Source organism: Phoenix dactylifera, chromosome 2, assembly GCF_051530095.1.
Source record: "Phoenix dactylifera cultivar Ajwa chromosome 2, Ajwa_hap1_PhDact_Kaust_v1.1, whole genome shotgun sequence".
Classification (NCBI taxonomy): Eukaryota; Viridiplantae; Streptophyta; class Magnoliopsida; order Arecales; family Arecaceae; genus Phoenix; species Phoenix dactylifera.
Window position 1 is genome coordinate 47,066,897 of NC_143191.1, and position 27,076 is coordinate 47,093,972.

The 27,076-nt window shown below is 37.5% G+C and overlaps 1 protein-coding gene across 11 annotated transcripts; it reads right to left on the reverse strand.

Moving 5' to 3' along the window:
- Positions 1-97: 97 nt before the first annotated feature.
- On the reverse strand, positions 98-25,781 carry LOC103718401 (putative lipase ROG1). 11 transcript variants are annotated; one of them, XR_605826.6, is made up of 11 exons: positions 25,213-25,781; positions 24,948-25,015; positions 16,616-16,686; positions 16,220-16,453; positions 14,649-14,812; positions 8,158-8,213; positions 7,992-8,044; positions 7,771-7,882; positions 5,064-5,141; positions 4,855-4,956; positions 3,254-3,287 (listed from the first exon to the last, which is right to left on the reverse strand). XR_605826.6 is itself a non-coding variant. In XM_088716677.2 (10 exons), exons 1-10 carry the CDS (start codon positions 25,605-25,607, stop codon positions 465-467), a joined length of 1,242 nt encoding a protein of 413 aa, XP_088572803.1. In that variant the 5' UTR covers positions 25,608-25,781; the 3' UTR covers positions 98-464. The 11 variants fall into 11 exon arrangements, 5 of the variants coding, with proteins under 5 accessions (XP_088572803.1, XP_008805427.1, XP_008805429.1 ...); XR_605825.6 differs by lacking the exon at positions 3,254-3,287 and adding an exon at positions 3,377-3,503; XR_015975744.2 differs by lacking the exons at positions 4,855-4,956; positions 5,064-5,141 and adding an exon at positions 98-490 and having other exon boundaries at positions 3,225-3,503.
- Positions 25,782-27,076: the final 1,295 nt, after the last annotated feature.

A 27,076-nucleotide genomic window follows, 5' to 3' on the forward strand; every position in this document is an offset into this window, starting at 1 on the left:
CAAATTTATGATCTCCCAGAGCAACTTTTTATTGCACCAAAACAAAATGAACATATTAAACAAAACAAAATGACTTCAGTGATGGTGCTACGGGAGCTGTGGGTCCTTGTATGAAATTCCTTCCAAAGATATAAAATAACAAAAGTTGTATTACAAGGCAATTCCACCTGATAAGAAAAATTTATAATTCCTGCTTAGCAGATTCACAAGGTGGAGTATGATGAAATCATCAATATTGACGATTATCAAATCCAAGTCAACAGAATTAAAAAAATAAATCAAAATGGCAACTAAGACACAGGAAAAATATTTATATACAAGCTTGAGCTTTTTAAAATAAATGTGCTTGCATTAATGCGCTACGCATGGGAATCGGCTTGTAGCCTACCAGCTGGGAATCGCAAAATTTGTCAAGGGACTAGACAAGAAAATTATCTATCATATGGAAGACCACATCTGCACCATCAGAGTTCAACCAGTAACTCTTCACCTGGACATTTTTGACAAATGGATAAAAATATTAAAATAGATCAGTTAAAAGTCAATAAATGTGAAAAATTGTAAATATCACATAATCACTCAACGGGTACGCGTCAGATGATGTAACAAATGAGAATATCAAGGCGGACGTGGCAAGATCGGGATGGACGGATTTACGGTGGTGTAGCAAAAGAGGGAAATTTCATGTGTCAGATGGAGTAGCAAACATGAGAATTTCATCAATTAAAGCCTGCATGTCTCGTAAAATAGGGACAGACAAAGAAACAAAGTATCAGTGAAAGCTTAGGAGTGGCACATCTAATGTGATACAGAACCACTCAAGATGATCACCTTTGCGCATGAAGAAGGCTACCTATGATCCTATGTCAAGGTGTTAGGTTTTGTGCACTGATTCCCATTATCAGCAAAATGAGCCCCACATGTGCCCAAGAAATGAAAAGAGGAAAAGAATAAGAACATGATCTTCCCCAGAAGTCCCGGAGTGCTTCAAAGAAGGTTCATAAAGACAGAACATGCAAAATAATTTGTCCTCCCCACCCCATCCTTTCCCCCAACCGGTCTCCCTCCCTCCCCCACCTCCCCCTGCCCTCCTTCTTCCTTGCACCAACCCCCCACCCCCCCCCCCCCACAAAATCTTTTATTGACAAAGGATGATCAAATTGTTGGATTCTAGTGATGGTTTTGCACTCTTTCACCAAAAGAATATAGGAGCCAAAAGCAAAGTTGCATCTTTTTCTTCCCCTGAATCTTTTATTAACAAAAGGATGCTCAATTGTTGGATTCTAATGATGTTTTTGCAACTCTTTTCACCAAAACAGTATTGGAAGGGTGATGTATCACGCACATTCCACAACAAAGGTGTCAAATGTTATGATTGTTGGTACTTGCTCTTCGATACTTTTTATGGCTCAGCAAGGGTTTTGATACCATGTTTTATTGACAAATAATGTTAAGCACACAGATGCAAAATGGCCAAACAATCATTAGATACTTTCTGATTCTTAGGCATTTACCAAGTTACTTTAACAATAAATGTTAAGAGCATGATGGTCAACATAGTTAAATACTTGAACCATTAATGACCATTTAGTATTAACATGGTTCTACTAATTTACATAAGACTCTTAGATAGTTAAGCAATTGGGTTATTTGTAAATAGAAAACCTAAAAGATAAAATGATATGTGATTAAACAAAATCCTTAAATAAAGCAATAAAATCTAAGAACTATTACATACAATTCCCTTACTTGTAAGCTAGAACGCATTATTAGTAAACCTAGGAGGCAAAAAAAATATTAGGGGGTAAATAAAAGCAAAGGGCTATTTAAGAAAAAAGATAATTTTGGCATGTAACAGTGAAAAATGAAGTATTACTTAAAGGAACATCTCGAGTGAAGATGAGGGGGGAGGGGGCATGCAACATATGGTCAAGCAATTAAAGGAGGGAGGCCTTTCTCTATTCACGACTGCTAGCACAGGTTACTCATGTCATTTACATCTAACAAATCAAGAGTATGAAATACCTTCAAGGGAAATCAATTAACATACTCAAACCAATTTACTACATCACGTCGAACAATTTAGGCTTTTATATCTAGACAATTTAACTAATAATAAATTATATTAAACAATGTACTTACTAGGTTTCGAAGATATTTGCTAGATCATTTATCCAAATGATATGCTTCTCTGACAGCCACTCAGACATGTAAACAGATCCATTTAGCTAAGTAGACTAAATGGTGCTTGATGTTTAAACAAACACTGCTTTAATGAATTGGCAGTGCCTAGTCATTTTAACTGGCATTACAGGACCCAGTTAGTCATTTTTGGGCAACTTTGGTTAGGATAATGTGCATTGGGCTACCATTGATAAATGAGGACGATATGGCCACCATAGTGTTAATATCACTATAATTCAAGAAAATAGAAAAATATATAATATGTTACACCCATGTCACATAGTAAGATCAGGTCCATCTTAATACATGATAAGAAAATCGGACTCATAGATTTCTTTTAAGAAAAGAAATAATAGTAAATGGGGACTAAAATGAATCTTGGGAGTTTCAATCATCATCAAAAAGCTAAAAATAGTAAAGTTGCCGGTTGACCAAGCTAGCAAAGACTTTGGTTGTTATACCCAGTAACTTGGGTTCCTGCCTTCACCAAGGTGTAAGGGTTTAGCGGTATCTGGAGGAGGGCTACCCTTTTATGTTGTAGCACATTCATTGTCTATAGGCCTATTCTACCATCTCCTCTCCAGCCTCCACCCCCCCTGCCCCACCAAAAAAAAAACAAAGAAAAAGAAAAGGCTAAAAATGAATCAGCAGCATGCCATCTTGATTTATGTGTTGTAGTGTCAAGATCACTGGGGGTAAATATTTTCAAGCTCTCAAATAAGTAATTCGAAATATGGTACAACTAAACATGTGAAAGCAAACTCTACAGCAAATTTCTTAAATTGCTTTGGTATGACCAAGATAAAAAGAAAATATGTGCTTAACTACTTGTACAGAGGGGGCCATGCAAAAGACTATTGTGCCGGATCAACAGTTTAAAAGCAAAGGTCTTATATCTAAAGATTACAACAATTATGACAACAAACAAGTCAAGTATCTTAGAGCAATAATAAAACAAGTCAAGATTTAACTTTTTTACAAATATACTAAGATGAGATGATTTGCCTGAATGGTATTATGTGCAACATATCTTTGCCTACTTTTCTGAAAGCTGACATCCACACGCTCCCAAGGTACTTGTGTAAGACCTCTAATCATCTCCTCTGCATATAGCAGATTATTCATTAGAGCTGCTGATGAAGCATAAGAAAAGTACCATTTTGACATACTCCCCGATAATAATCTAAGATAATTATCTGTTGCAAGGTCTAATACATTCCAAAGATTTTCTTAGGGTCAAGACATAAGTAGCAGAAGAAATGCTGCTGCCATTTATGGATAAGTCCACGAGCTTGGCGTATCCAAAGTATTGCTTGTAACTGGGAAACAGAATACCCAATGATCAGTCCCATTTTTGTACATCTATACAGGGTAAATGTGCTAAAGGACCTAGAATGTGTTGTCAACATAAAAAATACATGAGTCTGCTGCACATAAAGTGTCACTAGATATATTATTTCAATTTCATCATTTAGGAATAAAATGTGGTTTGCGTTTGTGAAGCTAACACAACGTGGTACCACAAGTAATTTCTTATTTCTTCCCTAATGCTTATGCTCCTAGATGACTCAATACAATACATATTAGGCTAGTATGCAGTAGCCATAAAGAGATTTTAGTTCTTTCTCAAACTCTGTCACAAAGTCCAACTCGTTATAAAAGTTCACTCCGGGTTAAGATGTAAGCTACAAAAGATGTGCTCCTATATCCAATCAGAAACCTGGCACTGGGGAATACATTCAGGAACATCCTTTTAAATGTGTATAGAATGTTTATATTGTAAGAGATCCATTTAGCACATCTAGTCGACAGACAAAACACAAGAGTCACCTTTGTGCATAAGTTTTCTTCCTTGACATACTAATAAATCAATTCAATACTATACGAAAGAAAATTGATCTAAAATTATCCAAAAATGCATATCATAGATAAATTTATATTTGATCCTCCAATATTATTTCAACTCTTTTACATCAGTATCTAATGACTTATATAAAATTAATGTAAAGCTAACACAAAGTGGGTATCGCAGATAATTAGTTATTTCTTCTCTCATGCTTCTCCTCCTATATGACTCAATTGATACTAGGCTGGTATGCAGAAGCCATAAAGAGACTATAATTCTTTCACAAACTACCTGTTACAAAGTCCGACCCTCTTAGGGTTAAGATGTAAGCTAGAAAAATATGCTCCTATATCCAATCAAAAACCTGGCATTGGGATTCTAATAATGGGTACAAAACCAACACTTCATGGATTCCCTTCAGGCAGGCCCTTTTAAAATATATATAGAATGTTCATGTATTAAGAGATTTATTTAGCGCATATAGAGACAAAACACAAGGGTACCTTTGTGCATAAGTTTTTACCCTTGACATACCAATAAATCAATTTGATAACATACGAAAGAAAATTGATCAAAATTGCAAAACTACCCAAAAATGAATATCATGGATAAGTTTGTATTTGACCTTCAAATATTATTTCAACTCTTTATACATCAATATCTAATGACTTGCATAAAATTAAGGCTGTAAGTTGCCATATGCTTATATGTTTTGATTTTCGAACCAAGAACTTATTCTCCTTCTACTTATTTACTAAAGTTAACATTAGAAAAGTCCATAAATCATTGGGTCCACAGTGGCTAGTAACATGCAAGTGACTCACTTTGCCCTTCGTGTGCTGGTATTGACGCTAGAAAGCTCATGGAGAAGACATGATTTCCATGCATCCAGATCAGTATCACATTTCATTTTCTCAGGTTTCCAACTGCAATTCAATGGTAATGGGTATGGAAAACAAAATATTGAGCTGGTAGGATGATCCTGACCACCGAACTAATAGAAAATCATTTAACAGTCCACAAAAGCATATACCCAAAGAAGTTGGGATCATCAAATGCAATTGCTTTAATAGGTGTGAGCCTGCAACCAGGGAAACATCCTCAACTGTCTCTGCACCAAAACAAGTTATATTTCTCCTCAAGCCAATGGCCTAGATAGAACACATAAATATTTCAAATTGCATGTCATGACCATATCCAACAAATATGGATACTTACATGCATCAGATATAGCTATGGTATGTGTCAGTTTCCTATCTCAAATATCATGTTGTTGGGGAAAAAAAAAAGGCTTCTGTTACTTGTTGGATATGTCTCAGATACTTCTTGGATCCACTTGCGGATGTTATTTTTTAATAAGAATGTTAACTTTTTGATATTGAACGAGATGGATAGTTAATTCTAGTATCTATACTGTTATAGTATGGGGTATGGACTATGGTCTATGAATTGCAATAGCAAGTATATAATAGAGTTTGTGACTGTTGATGTTATTGGAAGTATGAACTAATTATTGTGAAAACTTGTTGACAATTTTTTTACATATATGTAAATCATACTTATATATTTATTGCTGCACCCCACAATACAGTATCACAAGTTTCAAGATTTCTTGCATTAGCATATCTATATCAAGTTGTACTCATTGTTTTAAAACTCAGCTGTTACAACTACTATAGTGGTTTTGGCCTGAAAATCCTGTGCTGAATACCATAACAGCATTATATGATGCTTGAGTATGCAGTGGCCGATATATCAGGTAAAAACTGCTATAGCAGCCACCAAGATACAAGTTCAAAGTGAGTGATTTATTTCCATAGTGTGCTGGACTGGTTTCCAATTCAACTGATCCAGCAATCAGCCCATTCAACAGGCCAGTGAAAGCACGGGCTAGACTACTTAGTTCATGCCCTAGTCGAACAGAGCATGGGAGAGAAGAGGAGAAAGAAAAGTGAGTTATGTTATATGGTTGTGGAACATTATGTGATTGTGGATATCTTTATTTATGGTTGATATTCTATGATTATGGATATTTTTATCCCATGAGTAATTTTATTGTGTTTGGTGGAGGATGGTATTTCTCATTAGATTATGGGCCCTCACCTATATACAGGAGTTGACATAATATAATGATGTTAGGTGGATAATATTTTATATTTCTCTCATTTTTTTCATTTTTTTGGATGGAGTTGATATAAGGTATAATTTTTGATACTTAGTAAGAAAACTATTTATATATTTTAGCGGCGAATTTTGGGCACATAGCACTAGGTATCATCTATGAAGCCCCCTACTCGTCATGTGCCCACTATACATTGGTCGAACTAGCATCCTTCATCCACATCCACATCTTCATCCTTCACTAAATTCTATAGAGAAAACTGGTGTTATTAATATGTGCCAAGAAAACTCTCTACCATCTCATTTTGTTAGTTTTATGTGTGTAATCAGAAATTAGGTTTTACTACATACACTTGCATGCCATATAGGGACTCGATGACAATGTGTGTGAAAGCCTCATGACACCTAACTAAGGTTGGAACTGGACCATGGTAGGTCGGGTTTCCATGCAGCCTAGGCCCAGCCTGGAATATATTTTCAAGCCTCGGACCAAGCCAAACAATTTAGAGCTTCGAACCAGGCCCGCGCTCAAATTTTTTTTGTGGGCTTAGTCGAGCCCAGACCGAAACCCAAAGGGCCCTAACCTAAATCGAGCCCGAGCCCACCAAGCCCTACTCAATGGAGGGTAAGATAAGGAGAGCAGTGGGATCTCGATAGGGCAACATGGAGGAGAGGGATGTTGCCGTGGTTTGAGGAGCGAGCAATCACAGGGTGAGTAGGCTTCTGTCCTGGGCCATAGTGGCTCTCCGACAACCGAAAAGATCTTTCTAGCAGGGTGGGGGAAATTGGAATCCTTGGGAGGAGGGAGGGAGGCAGAGAGATGATTTTGAAATGGGTGGTGGATGATGATTTTGATGAATTGAAGGAATATTGGAACCCTAGGGGAAGAGTGTTTCCGGATGGGGTGGGGCGATATGATTTTGGTAGCGACCGAATAGATGACTGAAAGAGAGATTCCGGTGAGATGGGGAGATCGGAACCTTAGGAGGGAGAGGAGAAGAGAGTGAGTGAGAGAGTGAGAGAGAATGGTGAGATGTTGCAACGAGGAGGGTGCGGCTTCATGAGGGGTGGGGTGGAGTGAGGGGGTTTAATGGGTCAGGGTTCGGGTTAGCCAATCTTGGTCACACTTTGAGTCAAGCCTCAAGCCAAGCTTGATTTTGATTTGGGCTCTACAATCCAAGCCTGAACCCTCTCAAGCTAGGCCCAAAGTGTAACCCAAAGATGGCCTGACCCCACAGTACCTCGGGTTGGCCCAAGTTCATTTTCATCCCTATAACCTAACCAACAAGTTCTAGCCAAAAGTAGAAATTTCTTGTTAAAAACTCCACATTTTGGTTCAAGGACTAGTTTAACACAACAAGCATGTTGAATTAAGGATCTGACGCCTCAGCAAGATTGAGATTAAAGCCCTTAAGATACTATTAGATAAACCTAGTCAAGATGCCACACATGCTCCCCCAACTAATAATGTTAGTATGCCACTTTCACTCCACAAAAGAAAAACGGAAAAAAGCAAATATTTTTTTGAACATGATGTATTCTACAATTTAAATTCCTAAAGATGCAAGCGTGAAAAATTTTTGATAGAACTATATACCAATCTAAAACTATTCAGATACCTTCCAAGTCATATTTTTGAGATTCTACATCTTCATTAAGCTTGATCTCTGCATTTCCTTTATCCGCAAAAACAATATGTGGATACTTCTCATCCTCTACAAGAAGATGATGCTGCATGGATGGAAAAAAATCATGATACTTACTGAGGGTAATAAAGAAATTTTTATCCCTAAAATAGCATATTTTATGTCCACACAAAATAGAAGACGTCAATACATACTTTCGGTAACTCATGTTGACGACGAATTGACGATGTTCTCCATCCTACTATATCTTTTTATCTAGTTAAATGCAGATACTTCCAGATGTCATGACTGGAAAGTTACTAAAAAGAAAATTATGAAAGCAGACATAATTGTTATAAAAAATGAACACAAACAGGATACGATCATAATTTGCATTGGCATAGGCAACACGACGCTTGAAAGAGCGCAAAGCTGACCTGCAGAAGGGAACAACAATGAACATGTATGTTTTATTATCATTTTGAAAATGTCTAGACCAAGGCTCACAATCTCAATGCTGAGTCCATGCAAAACTATATTGAAACTAGGCACACATAAGCATACCCATATGGTACCGGTTCACTTTTTTATTTTTCATTTTTTTGATTGCTATGATTACTTCGAAGTCAAGATGATGTTTTCAAGACTGTAGATGAGAGACGGGCGGCCAGGAGACTGCGTAACACCTAGGCACTAAGGCCCTGTTTGGGGGAGCTTTTGGAGGGTCAAAAAGCACTTTCTGGCCCTCCAAAAGTACTTTTAGATAAAAAATGGTGTTTGGTAAAATTTTCGGAAAGCTGTTTCAGCTTTTGCGGAAAGCTGAAAACAGCTTTTGGGGAGAAGCTCCAATTTGGAGCTTTCCGAAAATGCTGTTTTCAGCTTTTGTCGGGAAGCTGTTTTTTAGACCAAAATATCCCCATTTAAATCTCACTTTTTTTCCCCAAAACCCTCATCCCGCCTCTTCCTCTCTCACCCATCCCCTCCCTCTCCCTCTCTATCTTCTTCTTCCTCTCAACGTCGCCGCCTTTGTTCCTTCTTCCTCTTCTTTTTTTTTTCTTTTTTTTGTTTTGGGAGCTCATGGTTGCCCACGATGGCAGCCACCATGCCAGCCACCACCCATGGCCGGCGACCCCTCTATATTTCAATGAAATAAAATAATAAATAAATAAATAACTAAATAAAATAAATAAATAAAAATATTAGTAATTATTTAACCAATTTTATCACCTAGCTAGAAAATTTGTTAGAGAGATAAATGGTCATTAGAAGGATGAAAAATTAATTTACACTAATAATTATAATATTTATATATTTATTATTGTATATAATATTTATATATTTATTATTGTATTATGCTATAAATATAATATTATATTACATTATATCATAATACATTGATATGTTATGTTAAATAATTTAATATTATATTAAATTATTATTCTATAATACATAATGTTATAGTACTATATTATAATAATATTATATTACATTACATTAATATTATACTATATCATATATTTATGTATTAATACATATTATATTTTATTATGCTCTGTTGTATAATACTGGTAATGTCCTTTATGGTCATTTTGTCATACAAAGGTACTTTCTCAGTTTGTTTACCAAATACATATTAAAGTGCCACAGCATTTTAGAAATGTATTTACCAAACAGCAAACAGTTTTTTATAAACGCTCTGCTTCAGACAGCTCTACTTCCAAAAGCTCTACTACTAACAGCTCCCCCAAACAGGGCTTAAGCAGTTGCTTAAGCGGCCACCTAGAGCTAAGACAGTCCCCTAAGCAATTAAACAATATAATGCAATATACACAAGCATATACTAGTAGTAAGGAAAATAAACAGTAAGCAATTAAACAATCATAATTCATGCCATAAGAGGACAATAAAATTACGATACATCATTCATCCTACTAAATTTCCAAAATAAACAAAAAGCAATTGAAAATGAACAGTAATACTATAATTAATAAAACTAAACATTAAGTAAATTAGACAAATGAATTTTTCAAATAAAAAGTATATTACAATCTAGAAATCATTATATAAATAACACAAATACCATACGATCATCAGCAATTAATCAAGGAACGTACTCTCCCGAACAACCAAAAAGATTATTTCTTTCAAGCATACACTATCAATGACCAACATAAAAGTTCTATCAAAATTCATACAAAATTACACGAGTCGTAATTCCAAAAGATGAAAAATAGGTCACAGTCAAATACTTAATTTCCAAATCAAATGTTAGTTCAAAACCATGTGCAAATAATAGAAGAAAGGGCAGAAATTTAGCTATGATGAAAATCCTATAATCAACGCAAACTTTCTGACCAGGCAGCTCCATTTCAGTTAGACAACGCCAGACAAGTCTGGACAAGAGATGCTTAGAACAAGGACACCTTTCAACCAAGCATAGGTATTTTGTAAGGTATCACACACGAAAGACACACAGAGCAATTTATTGGCTCAGTTTATTCTTTCTAACGTCTGTTCATTTTTACAAAATTTTCCAGCAAAGGAGATGGGAAGGCTACCTGACGATCAAGTCCACAGGCTCCAAAGGCTCTGAGGCACAAGCCTCAACACCTCATCCTCCTCGTCTTTACATGATAAGCGTAAAACAGCTTGCAACTGTCCTTTACCAGGATTCTGTGTTACATTTAAAGTGTAACACTATACTTGCCGCTGCTCCCCGGAAGCATCACCGACAATAGCAGTTGCTTCTTGTTGCTGCTGCATGCGCTGCCACCAGCAGCAGCAACATTGCTTGCCACCGCTGCCAGGCAACACCAAAGCAAGAGCTGGAATCAGGCTGGGCCTGACTGGGTTTCTATGCAGCAAGCGCCTGGACCTAAAAAGTTTTGGTCTTTGAGCCATGTCAAGGCCCAATTTGTTTCAAAATTCTAACCATAGCTCAACCCAAGCCCAAACCCAAGCTCAGCCTGAATCTAGGCCCTAGCTTCTCCTCCAACATAAAATGAAAGAGGGGTCAGGAAAGCATGAGAGAGAAGAGAGAGGAGAGAGAGATTGGGAGGGGGAGAGAGAGGAAAGAGAGTGGGAGGGAGAGCAAGCGAAGAGACAGAGGGAGAAAACAGACCGAGAAAGAGAAATTGAGGGAGTGGGAGAGCACGGAGAAAGATAGGGAGGGAGAGAGAAGATCAAGAGATTGAGAGGGGAATCAAGATGGACAAGGGGGGGGGGGGGGGAGGAGGAGAGAGGAGGGAAGAGATTAAGAGGGAGGGAAGAGAGCATGAAGAGAGATATCAAGAGGGTAGAGAGAGGAGAGGGGAGAGAACAGATAGTGGCAAAGAGCGAGTGAATGCATGGAGCGAAGTAGACTTATTCTCAAGCTCAGACTAGGCCTATTTTTGAGCTTGAGCTTCGAGCCGAGCTCAAACCAGGCTGACGATAGTCCCAAGCCTAGCCTGGAATGTTTTTAGGCTTGATTTGTAAGACCAAGCTCAACCCGAAGCCGGCTTGGCCCAATAGGCCTCAGGCTAATCCGAGCCCATTTTCAGTCCTACCCACTGCAATAGTAGTCGCTGCTTGTTGTTGTTGCTAGGAAGTAGTCGCAGATCACCAACACTCTGACAAAAGCTGTCATTGCTTGTACTAAGGAGAAAGGTCAAAAAGTTGCACTTCCAAACCATTGGAGGAGACCATTTGTGAGAGGATTTGGATTGTTAACCTCGAGCTTATTTGATGGCAACCCAAAATAGAACCACCATCAGCTGCAAGTGCAATCAAGCAAATTGCAAATGCTATCCATCTCTCCAGCTCACCATTGTTATCATCAAGCAACTCACCAAAAATATCACTTAATTCGGCAGGATTGATACTCTACCTAGCTTGGAGCTAAGAGCAAGATAGTAGTAAATTTGGAGGGATGGTACTATGGTGGAACCAAGATGTAATAGCTCTCCACATATCCCTTTTCTTATCTTTGACGAGCTGCTTTGAGTCTTTACTAGGGAAAGCAGGTGGATCTAAGTCATGAATGATGACCTCTTCTAGTATATCTCGAGGCTTCTTACCCTTTTTTCCCATACAAGACCTAAACATAGATGCTATCTGGTTGCCACCTTTACCAATAATATCTCGCATTGTGAGGGGCCAAACTGTGCCCTGTGCCTAAAAACCTCCCTCTACCACTGATCATTCAGACTACCCCGTATCGCAGCCTGAATCTAGGCCTCTAGTGTCATCTATGTACAATAACTCATACTCATCTGAATCCCTAGAGTAATATGATCATCATTCAACTTCTTGATGATCAATCTCTGCCTAGTTCTCTGTGTTTTTTTCCTTACTCTCCTTGCATTCATGAAAGTACTTCAGCACATGTCGAACCTCATATAAACATTTCTTGTATCCATTCACATCGGATAACCACCAACCAAGTACTTCTTCAATCTCGTCAGCCATCCCTTCTCTACTCTGCACCGCACCACTTGCATCTCCAATGATGCTAAGATCATTACGCCATGCTCCCAACCATGAAATACGGAATCGTTCCGAAAACCTGGTTCAGGGTGTACCGAGCCGTGCCATCGATGGATCGGGACGATTTCAGCATTCAAAACAAGAAAACAGCGAAGGAAGAGGAGAGAATGAAGGAAAGAAAAGAAAAGAGAGAGGGACAGAGGAAGAGAGATGGAGGCCGTCAGAGGGCGGTGAAGGGTCGGGGAGTGGCGCGGAGGGGCTAAGTAGGGGCTCCACCCTCTAAACCCCCGTTTCGTTCGAAAAGGGGCCCATCGAAGCTCCTTTTTCTATTTTCAAAATTTTAAGTGAAGTTGGCAACCCCCTTGCCGACTTCACTTAATATTTTTAAAATAAAAAATGACTTTTTTTATTTTGAAAATATTAAGTAAGGTCGGCAAGTAGGTTGCCAACTTCTCTTAAAATTTTTAAAATAAAAAGAGGAGCCTCAATGGACTCCTATTTCGAACAAAACAAGGATCTGGAGGGGTAGAACCCTTCTCCGCCCCTCTGCGCCACTTCGCCATCCACGGGCCTTCGACGGCCTCCATTTCTCTCACTCTCTCTTTCTCTCACTCCCTCTCTCTCTCTCTTCCTCTCTTACGTTCTTCCTCTCCCCGCCCTCTCTATCGTGTCCACCAACCTTCACCGCCTCTCTCCCTCACTTCTTCCCTCTCCGTCTTCCTATCCCCCCTCCCTCTCTCTCTCTCTCTCTTCCTCTCCCATTCTTCCTCTCCCCCACCCTCTTCTGTGTTGGTACGTGTCCGGCATGAAACAACATAGGGACATAACAAACCATACCACCGGTTAACCGGTACGAGCCCTGGTACCGGCACAGTGATCCTTGCTACCAACCAATATCAACATGCTCGTCCTTCTTCATTTTTGAATCCATTTCTACAAGTTTGATGGCCATCATCATAAACCACTTCATTCATTATCATGACTTGCATAAAGTGGATCTACACTTTTTTACAAAATAAAAAAAATATTATTTATTTCTAGGCATATTAGTGTCTTCTATAATTTCACTTAATACATGTAATAATTTATAAGAGTTATGTAAAAACTATGCATATTTTTCAAGAAAATATGTCCAATTACCAATATACATTATTCAATTTTTCATTATTTTTAGTTGACTTAATATTTTTTAAGTTATTAAATATCTAAAAATTTTGAAATTTACATTCTAGTGAAAAATGGTTGTATTACTTCAGAAAATACTTCTAAATTATCTGTATAGAATACTATTTTTAATATAATAATTAAATATTAATATTTAATTAGAAAATACCTAATAAACTAATTTAAATTTGGATTACTGTAGGGCCCTAATAGGGGTTAGTAGATATATATTTCTTAGTCCATGGGCATGCCTTAGTCACTATTTATCTGTTGAAACTTATATGAATTTGGACTTAGGTTTGGGGAGCTTTAACTATGCTCAAATTTAAAAAATTGCTGTCAAAAAAAGACAGCAAATAACATGCACACTACAAACATGCTATCAATTTTTGAAATTTTTGAACATTATTTTTGAAATATTATTTTTAAACCAAAAATATAAAAGGCCATTACTCAATTATGTTCCTGACAATCTAGGATCCTAGGAGGGGTGAATTAGGGACAAATCTAATATTGGCATTTTTTAATACAAAGTGGCAGCCCCAAGACGAACTATGCACTTGTTAGTCCAAGCTTTTACCATTGCAACAAGCAATAACCCCATTTTAAACCAAAAATATATTTTTTAATTTAAAAATTACACAATCAACAAAAAATAATGGTTTCTACTTTAATGAACAAATCACCCTTAAATCTACAGCATGCAATGAAATCATGCCAAATTTTTTTTAAGAAAAAGAAAGCATGACCTCCCCTTGTTTTAGCAATTTTTGGCCTATTTCAGGCTTGAAAGAAAAATGAGAAGAGAGAAGAAGATTTTATCTTTTTCTTCCTTGATCAAGGATTTCGGCCTACAAAATCCCTCCTTCCCTTTCTTTTCCACACTTCACCACACTCCCAAACCTTCAAAATTTCAGAAGGAGAGTGGTCTGGAAGCCCTTTCTTCTCTATCTCTTCAACTATTAGCTCAGAACCCACAGGTGTCAATCCGAACCAAGTTGAACCGAGCAGAACCAGGTGGTTCCCCTCTGTTCAAATTGATTTGGGCCAATTCCTACTGAGTCCCGAACCAAACCCCCTTACCAACTTAGTTCGGCAACGATTCAACACAATACACCCCAAACCAGGCAGTACGGTATAATATGCCCCGAACAAGACAATTCGGGTTGGTTTTGAGAACCTTGGTCCAGACTTAATAGATAGTGGCAACTGACAAGAAATAAAGAACCAGGAATTCAAACCTGAACTTTACATCATCGCAGTCATCAACCATTCGTAGGAGAAGTGGAGGTCTTCCATCATCATTATCTGTAAGAAATAGATGTTTTCCAGTCCTCCCAACTATCAAATGTGCAGTTTCAGATGCCCTTCGCTCCAAAAAAGGAAGACCACATAGGAAAGGAATCTGGTGAAATGACACAGGCATAGGGCAGAACATTCTGATTATGGAAGTCCTTTGATTTAAAAGTTAGAAAATCAATGACATGAGATGAGTTTGAACTTGAAAAAGGAGCACTGTTTATGTAAAGTACCATGCAAAATCTCTAAACACCAAGAAAATATAATACAAAAAAAGACCGATACTTGCCAAAGTAACATGAACAGGAGAAAACATTCATGAACAGTCGCCGCTATAAGAAACAAACATAACACTTTGGTGTGATAATTAGTGCATATAATGTAGTAACTCATTTTGATATAGAGAGGTTTATAATGATAGCAACACTACTTATCCATCTTCTTCATCCAAGCCTTCTCCCATCAAACATAAAGTTGGCTATAGAGCAGAACTCAAAGTTGAGAATCTGTGTGGAGGGATTGAGCAATTTTATGATTGGCAATCAACCTAACAATAGCCCTCTATGATCTGGTGCCAAATCCTGGCTAAAACAAATTTAGTTGAGAGGGAATTTCAACTAAACCTTTAAGGCCTTTGATTCAATAGTTGCTAGATGAACAAAGTTGCTAAAAAGATATTTAAGGTAAAAGGATTCAAAGTCATGTTACTATCATATTCTTGATATATATAGTGCGGTCACAAAGAATTCTGAAGACTTGTTATAAGATATATTGATTGCACTTATAGTTAATGCATTAAGCTTGCAGCTTCTTAGAGCATGAATAGTTTGTTGCAACTTGCAAGCTTCCTTACCAGGTAAGACCAAGTGGTAATGGCAGATAACTGAAGAAGTGATGCAAGTATTCGTGAAATTAATATTCCATGTAGTTTCCATATTTCCTATTCTCAAAATCTTTTGACTGAAAGGTTTCAAATCCCAGATGAGAACTAACACGGATCTAATAAAAACATACTCCATCCTCCAAAGAAAAGGCTGTGGATGAAAAATTCATTTGACTACACTAGATACATCATCTCTGGTGTTCCAAATACATCAATAGAGAAATGAGATTGTTGATGATGCCAGACAAGATATATCAAATGATTACAGCATTCCAGATATTGTTTATGACATTTTCAATTAACAAATATATAAGTAATGACAGAATAATGAAGCTATAATGCTTTGTATGAGTTTGCTCTAAGAATTTACTGTTCCATTTTTTCACTTTTATTTCTCAATCAATTTTGATTTACTTTCACAAAAATCAGTGATGCTACAAAATGTTACCCCTTTTCTTTTGCACGACCCTCATCATTCAATCTACAAGTTGCGTACATGCACCACTTACCCTATTATTTCCAGTCCAAAATGGTGTCCTAGACTACCACAAGAATAATGCATTCAAAGACAGTATTTTATGCAGCATAAAAAAGTGCACTTGGATCAAGAAACAAGAAATATATTTCTACCTGTTTATGCCCCCTTGAACCCAGATGGGGTGATGCAAATGTTATAAAGTTCATAGGTTCTAACCCAGCTATTCTACCATCCAAACACCCCTCTTCATCAAACTGGTCCTTGGCATCAGCAGGAGGTAGCTCATAAAGCCTTCCAATAGCATATCTGGCTACCAGGCCACCCAATGAATGAGCCACAAATGAGATCTTCCGTACGCCTCCTCTCTGCTTAACAACTGAACGGACCTACAAAACATCAGGTTCATACACACACTTCTTTCATGAAATCAAAACTTCTTTCCGACATAAAACTCATGAAATGTAAAAGAGCAAACATAGAAGCGCAAGAAATCTATTAAACAGGGGAGTGAAAACATGTAAAACAAGTGGCTTTATTAACAAAATTACCTCTTCTGCTAGCCTCTCACCCATCAAATCAACTCCATCAAATGTCAGTCTTGAAGTATTACACTCACTCCCTGCTTGACAAAGATTATGTTGAATTATTTTGCTAATAAAAGAAAAGAAGAAAAAAAAGGCGCTTATGTTTTATCCTCACAAAAGACTATATAGGATAGTATACCAGGGCTATCATTTTTCTTTTTCTTTTTTTTTTACCATCCAACAAACTGACTAAGAGAAGATATTAAAAATGCTCGTGGAAATCTAATAACATAAGGCAAATGAGGGCACTGGTTTTTTGACTTTTTGATTTCATTTAGGTTTTCCCATGTTTCAGCAAGCTTATATTATATTTATCAGAATGGAGCACAAGCAATGCATGTTTAAAGGGTGGAAGGTTGTGGTCCCATCTAATTCATTTTTCCCCTCTCAAAGCCAAGTTCATTAATAAATACACTCCTAAATTTGTTTCATGAACTTCCGTTTTCCCTCACCCTTAGAGATAGTTGAATCTAGGGGGTGTATTCTTCACAGGAGGAGGTACATAGAGGATGAGACACGAACTTGACAACTCAAGGACACATGAGTTGTGGCTTAAGGACTTCTGTCTATAACAGTAGAGAGAGATGGGTGGATAGCAAAAGAAGTCCTTTGAGGGAAGTTTATTAAGTCCTTTGAGGGAAGTTTATTAACTTATCAAAAGAAGCAAGAAAATATATCCATATACATGTACTTAGGAACCATGGAGATTGCACCAGCAGCAATAAGATATATATCATTCCAATTTCTCACTTTGATGAAACAACCGGTTCATGTTCAATTTCCCCTCAGATATTGTGGCTACAATGTTCAGGTGCTCTGAAAAGAACTTGCCTGATAGGCAGTAGTTCAACCATATTACTACCAGTCCATACTAATTTCTCCATTTCATCCAAGATCTATCCTCCATTTCTAAAAATCTATCCAATTGGTTTTTACACATAATATTATCAACCTCACTATTTTATGGCTGTATTTTGTTATATCTTTACTATATTAAAAAAAGCACAAGCCAAGGCCTTTGGAACTTATGTCCATGGGAAAAATTGGAACTATATAGAGATCTCTTAGTAAATATGAATCCTATTCAGATTTAAATTTGTGAAACTGACCATCATCCGAAACCACTGTCTCTCTCTGCCAACTGCCTTAAAAACTCCACTCCTTCAAAATATTTTATTAGTATCTAATTACTTTCATTTTCATACAAATAGGTATATTTATGTACTTTTAAGCAATTTTTCTTTCCATATGACTTAACATGCATGGACAAGCCTATAGGCTAGTCTCGGCATAAATCCATATCAGCATTCAGCATCTATACTACATCTCTTCAAACTGCCTTCTCTGCTACCATTATGACCACTCAACTACCACCTTCACCCCCACCTTCAATAAAGGCCCCACCTTTCAACCAATGCTCCTATGCTGAGCCAATATTTCTCCTTCACCCTTTGTTTCCAATAGTCCCAGACTCCCATGCTCTTGTTGATCATTGACTTGCCACCAAACTCCAAGCCTTGCTATTATAAACCTGACTGCCAATGATATCTCGAATACCCCTCCACAATTAATTGCTAATTTTAGCAGCCCCCTAATCCAAGCCTCTTCTGATATACTGGAATTACTGTGAAATGTTGCAGTCCTTCCTATCTATAAGTTGATTGTATTCCCTGTATAAGTGCTTATGTTACTGATAAGCTTGGGGAGAAAATCAGGTCCCCCCACCCACTGGATGCCCATGGGTGGGGGGAGTGGCTTCAATTTTTTGAAAATAAAACCAGATATAAATTTATGTAGAATTGGCTGTAATCAGAAAACTAGTAAAATTACTCAAGAAGATTTTCCCAGCTTTAACCTCTTCTTTTGAAGACTTCCTAAGCCTTCTGTACAAATCCAAATCCGACCATACAAGTGTCTTTTTGGCCTCTATTGCTCCCAGCATATCATCCCAGTTAGTCTGCCAACACATTCTCAACTATCAATGTGACTTCTATGCTCTTTTATATACATGTTTCTGATTTACGGACACGAAATCAGAGGCTATAGATGACAGAGATGAACAATGAAAATGCTTCTTGAAAAAATCTAAAACCTGATCTTAACAATTGTTTCATCACCTAGATGCACAGAAATAGCCTCAAAGGATTTCAAGACACTTGGTGTTACAGAAGACTGCTCCTTGGACAAGAGCCACTAGCCAAGGTACACAAAACCTATATAGATTGGATAAGGCTTGTTTTTCATGCTCGTATAATTTTGCGTATTCTCGACTTAAAACAAACTTTTTAGTTCCCAAAGTTGCTGAAATTTTGAATTTCATTTATCTGGCTTGCTTGACATATGAAACTTACATATCTTTACAGAAACGAATAAGAGACCATTTATATGGAATCAAAGCTATTCCTCTTGGAACTAAGGTGATACTTAAATCAGCCCTTTCTAGCTTACCAAATGCATGAGAGACTAAAATGTTTCAAGGAGCTTTCCGCAGGCATACTACAAACTTTTCAATGAGATAATACATGAGAGACTAAGCCCCATTTGGCAGAGCTTATGATGGGCCAAAATGCACTTTCTGACCTTTCAAAAGTATTTTTAGATAAAATAAGAGTGTTTGGTACAAAAAATCGAAAAGTTGTTTTAGCTTTGTCAGAAAGCTAAACAGGTTCTTTGGAAAAGCACTTTTAGCATGCGTCAGGAAGCTGTTTTGATTTATAAATTTTTTTTCTTTTTGGACCAAAATACTCATGATAAAATATTATAATTACAAAAAATATCTCTTTATATTACAAAAATCTGCGGTCTCACATTTGCAAGTAAGTTATGTTATATTATTATGCTATAGTATACAATATTATATTACTAATATTATAATAATATTATATTATATTATATTACTACTATATCATAAATTTATGTATTAATACATATATTTTATTATACTCTATTATATGATACTATGTAATATCCTTTATGCTCATTTTATCATACCAAAGATATTTTCTCAGTTTGTTTACCAAACACATATTAAAGTTCGACAGCATTTTCGAAACGTAGTTACCAAATAGCACATAGCTTTTTATAAAAGCTCTACTTCAAAAAACTCTACTTCCAAAAGCTCTACTGCTAACAATTCTGCCAAACGGGGCCTAAGATATTAAAAAAAGCTTTGTATAAGCAGAATGCAAATTTTTCAATTAGCTGAATGCACAAATTATTGGTTGACTTCATGGCTTAAAAATTGAAAAACAGGCCACACTTTTCTTTCCTTGTTATTAATAGAGATACAAAGGTAGAGCACAAAGCAAAGGAAAACAAAAAGGCATGAAAACAATGAAAAAAGGCTACCCACAACTCTAACAACAGGAAGGCCATGCTTCTAGAAGCCCAAAAGCTAAAAACTCTAGTCCCTTAAAATCCTCTTAATAGTTCACTAAAACATCTATTTAGCTCTTTTTATCTAGCTTTATCTAGCAAATTTTATCTCTCTCCATCCAAATCACTCACAAAGTAGCAAAGAAGAATTTGTTCTTCTAACTCTCTCAAACAGCAACATCCTCATGCTTACACATTATAAATGTCTGAAAAATACAAATCTATAGTATCAGACACATCAGTCCACATTATAAAGTGCACACTCTTTGACATTTTGTAACCCACCTACTTGTTTGATCATTGCCACAGTGCTGACATCTCCCAAAATTACCAATATCCATATAATTTAGAATTGTGAAGTGAATATACACCTGCAGATCAGTTTTTTTATTCTCCCACTAAGGCCATCATAGATCAGGAAGGTGTACAAGATATGACAATGGAGTGCTATGCTACCATCCCAACACTAGCACCATTGTTACAGGTGAACAGCCCTAACTTAGATGCCTAAGCAACCCAAACATGCATATCCATATAAATTTGTATATTATACATCATAAATTTATATTTATCTAAATATGCATGCACAAACAAACAAACAACAAATAGGAATAGATCAATATATGTGTTGTGCATATGCATGTACACAAAATATGCGTACAGGAGTGTCTGCAAAGAATTTTTTTTATCCTTCTTTTTTCATGATAGATATTCGACCATAGAGAAAAGTGATTTGCATTAGAAGAGATAAAAACTACATAGAATGTTAAAAAGAAAAAGTGATCATAAAAAGGTACTTCATTCAAGACTTTAGACTTCCAATCTCCAACAAGTTGGACAGCGGAAGAAGATAAGCAATCTCCATCTCTCAAGCTAAGATGACAAAGGCCCTGTTTGGGAAAGTTGTTGGCAGTAGAGCTGTTGGAAGTAGAGATGTTGAAAATAGAGCTTTTATAAAAAAGTTGTTTGCTGTTTGGTAATTATATTTCTAAAGTGTTGTAGCACTTTAACATATGTTTGGTAAACAAACTGAAAAGTACTTTTGTATGATAAAATTACCATAAAGAACATTGCATAGTATTATACAACAGAGCATAATAAAACATAACATATATTAATACATAATATACGATATAGTATAATATTACTGTAATATAAAATAATATTGTTATAATATAGTAATATGACATTGTATAGCATAGCATAATAGTAATATAATTATTAGAGTAAATTAATCTTCCATAATATAAATAATATTAAATTATTTAACATAACATATTAATATATTATGATATAATGTAATATATATTATATTTATAGTATAATACAATAATAAAGGTATAAAATATTATAATTATTAGTATAAATTAATTTTTCATAATATAACATAATATTAAATTATTTAAAATAACATATTAATGTATTATGATATAATGTAATATAATATTATATTTATAGCATAATACAACAATAAATATATAAAATATTATAAATTTATTTATACGTTCATTCGTATATATTTATTTATGCATTTATTTATTTATTTATTATTTTATTCATTGAAATATATATATTTATTATCTTATTTATTTATTCTTTCATTCATTCATTTATATACATATTTATTTATTTATTTATTTATTTATTCTTTTCTTTTTCTTTTCTTTTTTTTCTTTTCTTTTCTTCTCTTTTTTTCTTTTCTTTTTCTTTTCTTTTCTCTTCTCTTCTTCTCCTTCCTTCCTCTCCCCCCTTCTCCTTTCTTCTCCTCCCGCATGGCCAACGGCGCCGGAAGGGGGCCAGGCCGCGGGAGGGGGCCGAGCCGTGGCTGGCGGCGCCTGCGGCAGTCTCGGTGGCCATGGCTGGCCCCTGTGAAGTGCTCTCCTCCCGCGAGGTCAATGGCGCCGGAAAGGGGCCGAGCCATGGCAGACGTGGGAGGGGGCGAGTCGTGACCGCCGGCGGCTGCAGGAAGCGGGAGGGCGCCCCCTTCTTCTTCCTCTTCTTTGGCACCTCCCCACCGTGGGGGCGGGGACATCCGCGGCGACCGGTCAAGCTCCTTCTTCGGCACCTCCCCATCCGTGACGAGGACGTTGTGGCCGGCGGCGGCCGCGGGAAGGGGGAGATCTTCAGCACCTCCCCACCATGGGGGCAGGGGCATGGGAAGGGGAGGGGGGTGGGTGGGAGACGAACAGGCGGTGTGGGAGACAAACAGACCGTGAGAGGGGCATTCTGGAAGGAATTTTTTTTTAAGTGGGGGTATTTTAGTCAAAAATAGAGCTTTCCGATAACTCAAAACAGCGTTTTTGGAAAGCTCCAAAATGGAGCTTTTGCCAAAAAACTGTTTTCAGCTTTCTGAAAAAGCTGAAACAGCTTCTCGAAATTTTTACCACACACCATTTTTTATCTAAAGGTGCTTTTAGAGGGCCAGAAAGTGCTTTTTGGCCCTCCAAAAGCTCCCCCAAATGGGGCCAAAGTCATATGTAATGTACTTCTATCATATGTTCCATCATATTTTACAAATTACAACATATTTTGAAAGCACAATTATTTGTTGAACACACAAATAAACAAACAACAAATAGGAATAGATAAAGATATATTTCTGCATATGCATGCACATAAAATATACGTATTAGACTGTCTGCAGAGAATATTCTTTATCCTTCTATTTTCATGGTAGATATTGGACCAAAGATAAAAACTAATTTCCATCAGAAGAGAATAAAAACTACTTAGAATGTTAAAAAGAAAAGGTGATCATAAAAGGGTACTTCATTTAAGACTTTAGACTTCCAATCGCCAACAAGTTGGACAGAGGAAGCTAAGCAATCTCCATCTCTCAGGCTCAATGACAAGTCATATGTCATACTTCTATCATTTTTTCATCACATTTTACAACTTAAAACATATTTGAAAGCGCAATTATTTGTTCATGAGTATTAGTGCTACACATTCACCAATTTATGCCTAAAGCTATGGCAGAAAGCTAATTTTTTGACAGAACAAAAGAGAAAATAAATGTAGTGGTATAATTAAAAATCGATTGCTACCTCTTAGGCAATGGTTTGAGAACACTTATGCGATTGCTTTGGCCATTAGTAGGTATATTGCCCAGCGTTGCCTGAATTATTTGACAACTACACTAGCACACCTTGTCATCTATGCTACATATAAAATGACAGTTTTAAAATCAACGAATATTCCTTCATGATTCAGTCCATCACTGTTTATACCAACAATACCCCTTCTATTTATCTTAAAAGTATGTTAATTATGCCATTGGCTTTCTCCCTATGTTAACTACTACATACACTATGTCCATCCTTTTCTAATCAAGACTCCTTTCATAAAACTCCCAAACAGATTGGACTCTTTCCCTCAATCAACTCCTATATAATGGACTCTTTGATTTGACTTTAAACCAATTGGACTCTATCAGCGCCCCCCCCCCCCCCCCCCCCCGCCCTCTCTCTCTCTCTCTTCCCTGCAACATGCACTGCACATGCCTACTTACTAGTCCATGCTAAAATGGCAATTTATTTAGAGAACGAACAAATGCACAAGGATAGGTAAAAAAAAACAAGAAAACTTTGGAAGCAAAAAATCATGTGCAAAAAGTCAGAGAGGCAAAAATATGGGGACAAGATCACTCATGATAAGAGTAAAACTTGTTTATGTGTAGCATATTAGCACAATATAATAGGTGAGAACTTTTGAACTTCTATCATGACAAATGGCCAAAACACGTCCTAGACACGCTTTACAATCCACTGTTTCTAATTTAGTCTAGAAACTGAAACTGAAGCGCCTCAGGCCAAATGGAGGTTGATTTCAGAATTTCAGCCAAAATTAACATGTGGGGTAAATTTTTTAAAATATTTAGTTATTTTTAAATTGAGCATGCTCTGGTTAATAAATTAAGCCTCTAGAAAAGCATTTTTATTGAGATTAATAATTCAAATTTTGCAATTATTAAGTAGATTTACAAGTATGTAGGTGTTCGGTTGCAAGATATTAAAGAGAAACATGATATTTTGAAATAATATTATTCTCATGTCATTGTTTCAAATTATTTTAAACTAAGCAAGATCTTAAAAACCTTGCTTACATTTTTTGAAGTATCATAGTGCAATGAAATTCGCAAACTAGTACATTTAAGTTTTTGTTTTTAAAAAAAATATTTCAACATGAACGTATGTATCTGGTGTTCAAAATTCTGAACAAATAACATATTATGATTTTAAAATGGTTCATAGTCAAGTGCCATTTCTGTAAATTTTCTTCTACTTGTTTAGAGTTTTAAAGTTTTTTTGTTGATAACTATTATAAATTTGAGAAGGTGTTAGGTGTTAGAACATGGAAGAGTGTATAGAATATGCCCAAAGGTTCCAAACTATATGACATACTCTGAAACGTATTCAAAATATCTGCTTTAATATCTTAGTTTTTTATTTTTGTATTTTCCTTTTTTTATTATTCCTTGGACCAAAAAAATTGAACCTTAAATTGAATTTAAAGAAACCAAAACACATTTGGCCTGGTCAAAACTAAACAGAGTTTTCAAATTTCTGTGATGCAATCAGACTAATTCTAAATTTTGCAAGTAACATATGGCTCTTCACATAATTTGGCCTTGTGTGAAAAGAACGAAAAGCAAAGCTGATTACCATATAGGAGGAAGTTATTTTTGTAAATTTAAATAAAGCAACCAGCCTAAAATCAACTAAATTTATATTATTTTGTTTTGTTGATTAATATCCTTGCTTTTCATAATTTGCCTACCATATATAGCATGAATTTACAGTGCTTATTGTTGATATGAATCAAATTTAAAACTTGAGAATGGAATCATAGATCATTCTTTCAAGATGACTTATGGACGACTGCAAGAATCCCGGAGATTAGGGATGACAGAAAAACTCACGATGGACAATTACTTTATTTGGAAGCTTTTTCACAAACTGCTCCGCAGCAAATCTCCAATCTTCGGCACTATGATCAAGTAGAAGAAGGGAAAAAAGTGACAATTAGCAAGACTTGTCACCGAACTCAACATAGAAGATCACTTTGTTTCTTTATAAACAAAATCATAAAACAAGAGCATGATAAAGATGTTAAAACCTGGATCAAGAACAACCCAAGGATAAAGGAGCCACAGAGCCCAAAGGAGAAGAGAGATGAACATGTACCTTCCAACCAAGCCATTAACCATTATGACAAGATGCTCCGGGAAACTCCCCCGCTCCGCCATGGCAGCCGCATCCCAGAGGTCCTCCCCGCCGCGGACCTTCTCCACCTCCACCTTCTTCCCCTTCCCCATGGGATCCTTGAAGCAGCTCATCCAACGGACGAAGTCGGCCTTCCCGCCCTCTCTTCTTGGTTCTTGAGCGGACCGCTGCCGAAACCCTAGCTTCACGAAAGCCATTCCCCTCAGGCACCGGATCCGGTGGCCCCCGGGGATCCCCATGCCAGGCTTCGCAGTCCTCGGCATCGAGTCGGCGGCGAGCATCCGCGGTCGGCGGGGATCGAAAGCTCCCAAGAATTCGATGGTTGGAGCAACGGAGGGGCGAGAGAGGGAGCGCATCCGAGAGCCGGATCGGCGTCCAAACTCTACAAAAATCCCAATCCACGGGCTTCTTTTACTCGAGAAATGGATAGAGGGGGGATTCTTGATTTCTTTTGTCTCGCTTTGGCTTTTCGCGCTGTTGGCGAGGCGGGGCACTATGCATCGATTATTTGATAGAGAGATGGATAGGGCGTGGTCGAAAATAGGGCTGTTAATGAGCTCGAAAATAGGGCTGTTAATGAGCCGACTCGGCTTAATAAAAATCCGATTCGAGTTCTGCTCGTTAGTCAAACAAGTTTGAGCCTAATATGAAGCTCGTTTACACCCAAATCCGAGCAACTCATAAGCCCAAATGAGCTCTAGTCTCCCAGTCCAAATGAAAGACTCTCAGCCGGCCCAGCCTAAACAAAAATCTCCCAGTACCATTTGCTGATCGACTCCCACCCGGCCAGCCCCCTCCCGATCGACTATTTGCTGATTTCCCCAGGCCCCACCACCCCAGATGTCCTAGTCTCCCTCTCGGCCTCTCCCACTCCCAGCCCTCTCCCGATTTCCGAATCCCGATCCGGCGATCCCCTTCCCCGACTTGCTGCGGCGCAGCTCTGCCCTAGTTTCTTTTCCATTCTCCAACCATCCTCCACCTCCAAGGCTCTAACTAGCTTTGTCGGTCTGCCCGACTGGTCCTATTACCTTCGAACTTCGAAGGCTTGCAGGCTGAAGCCCCGGCCCTGCCATGCTCCGCCTCCCTTCGCCCGCGCGCCGCACTGCCAGCCGTGAAGCCCGACTCCACAGACAACACCACCGAACCCCCCCCCCCCCCCCCCCTCCAAACCCTTAAAGGCTTCAAACCCCCTTTACCCCTGCTTCCCTCCAAACCCCTCTCGCCCTCCAAACCCCTCCGGCCCTCCCTCTCCTCCGAACCCCTCACCCCTTCCATCATCTGGACCTTGACAACTCGACCCCTCGACTTGCTTCTCCAGAATCTTCCCCAACCCCCGACCCCAACTTGCTGAGTTGCTGCGGCGCCGACCCCCAACCGGCCGACCCCGACTTGCTGGTGAGTTTCCTCTTCTTTCCTCACTGTCCATCATCTCTTTGCTCCTCAGTCCTCACTCCTCAGCTCCTCTACCGTCCATCATCTGTTTCTGTTATTATTGTTGTTATTATTTCTTTATGAAAACGTGTTTGGGAGGAGGGCTGAATGTTATGCTTTCAAGTGTTTAAATGAATTGGCATCTAAATTTGATTGATTTTGTTTTGGCCTTGAATAGGCTTTGTATGGCAGTATGGCATGCTTATGTAGTTATGTACTAAATATGTAATTTGATTGGTTGTTTATATTTTTCAAGAAATGTCAGATGGCCAACCTAAATTCGATCAACATGCCTCTATAGCTTATAATGCAAACGAACTTGTTGAATTGGAAAATATTATTGATAAAGATGATGCAATGGATGAAATGAAAGAAATGGGTACATAACAATCTT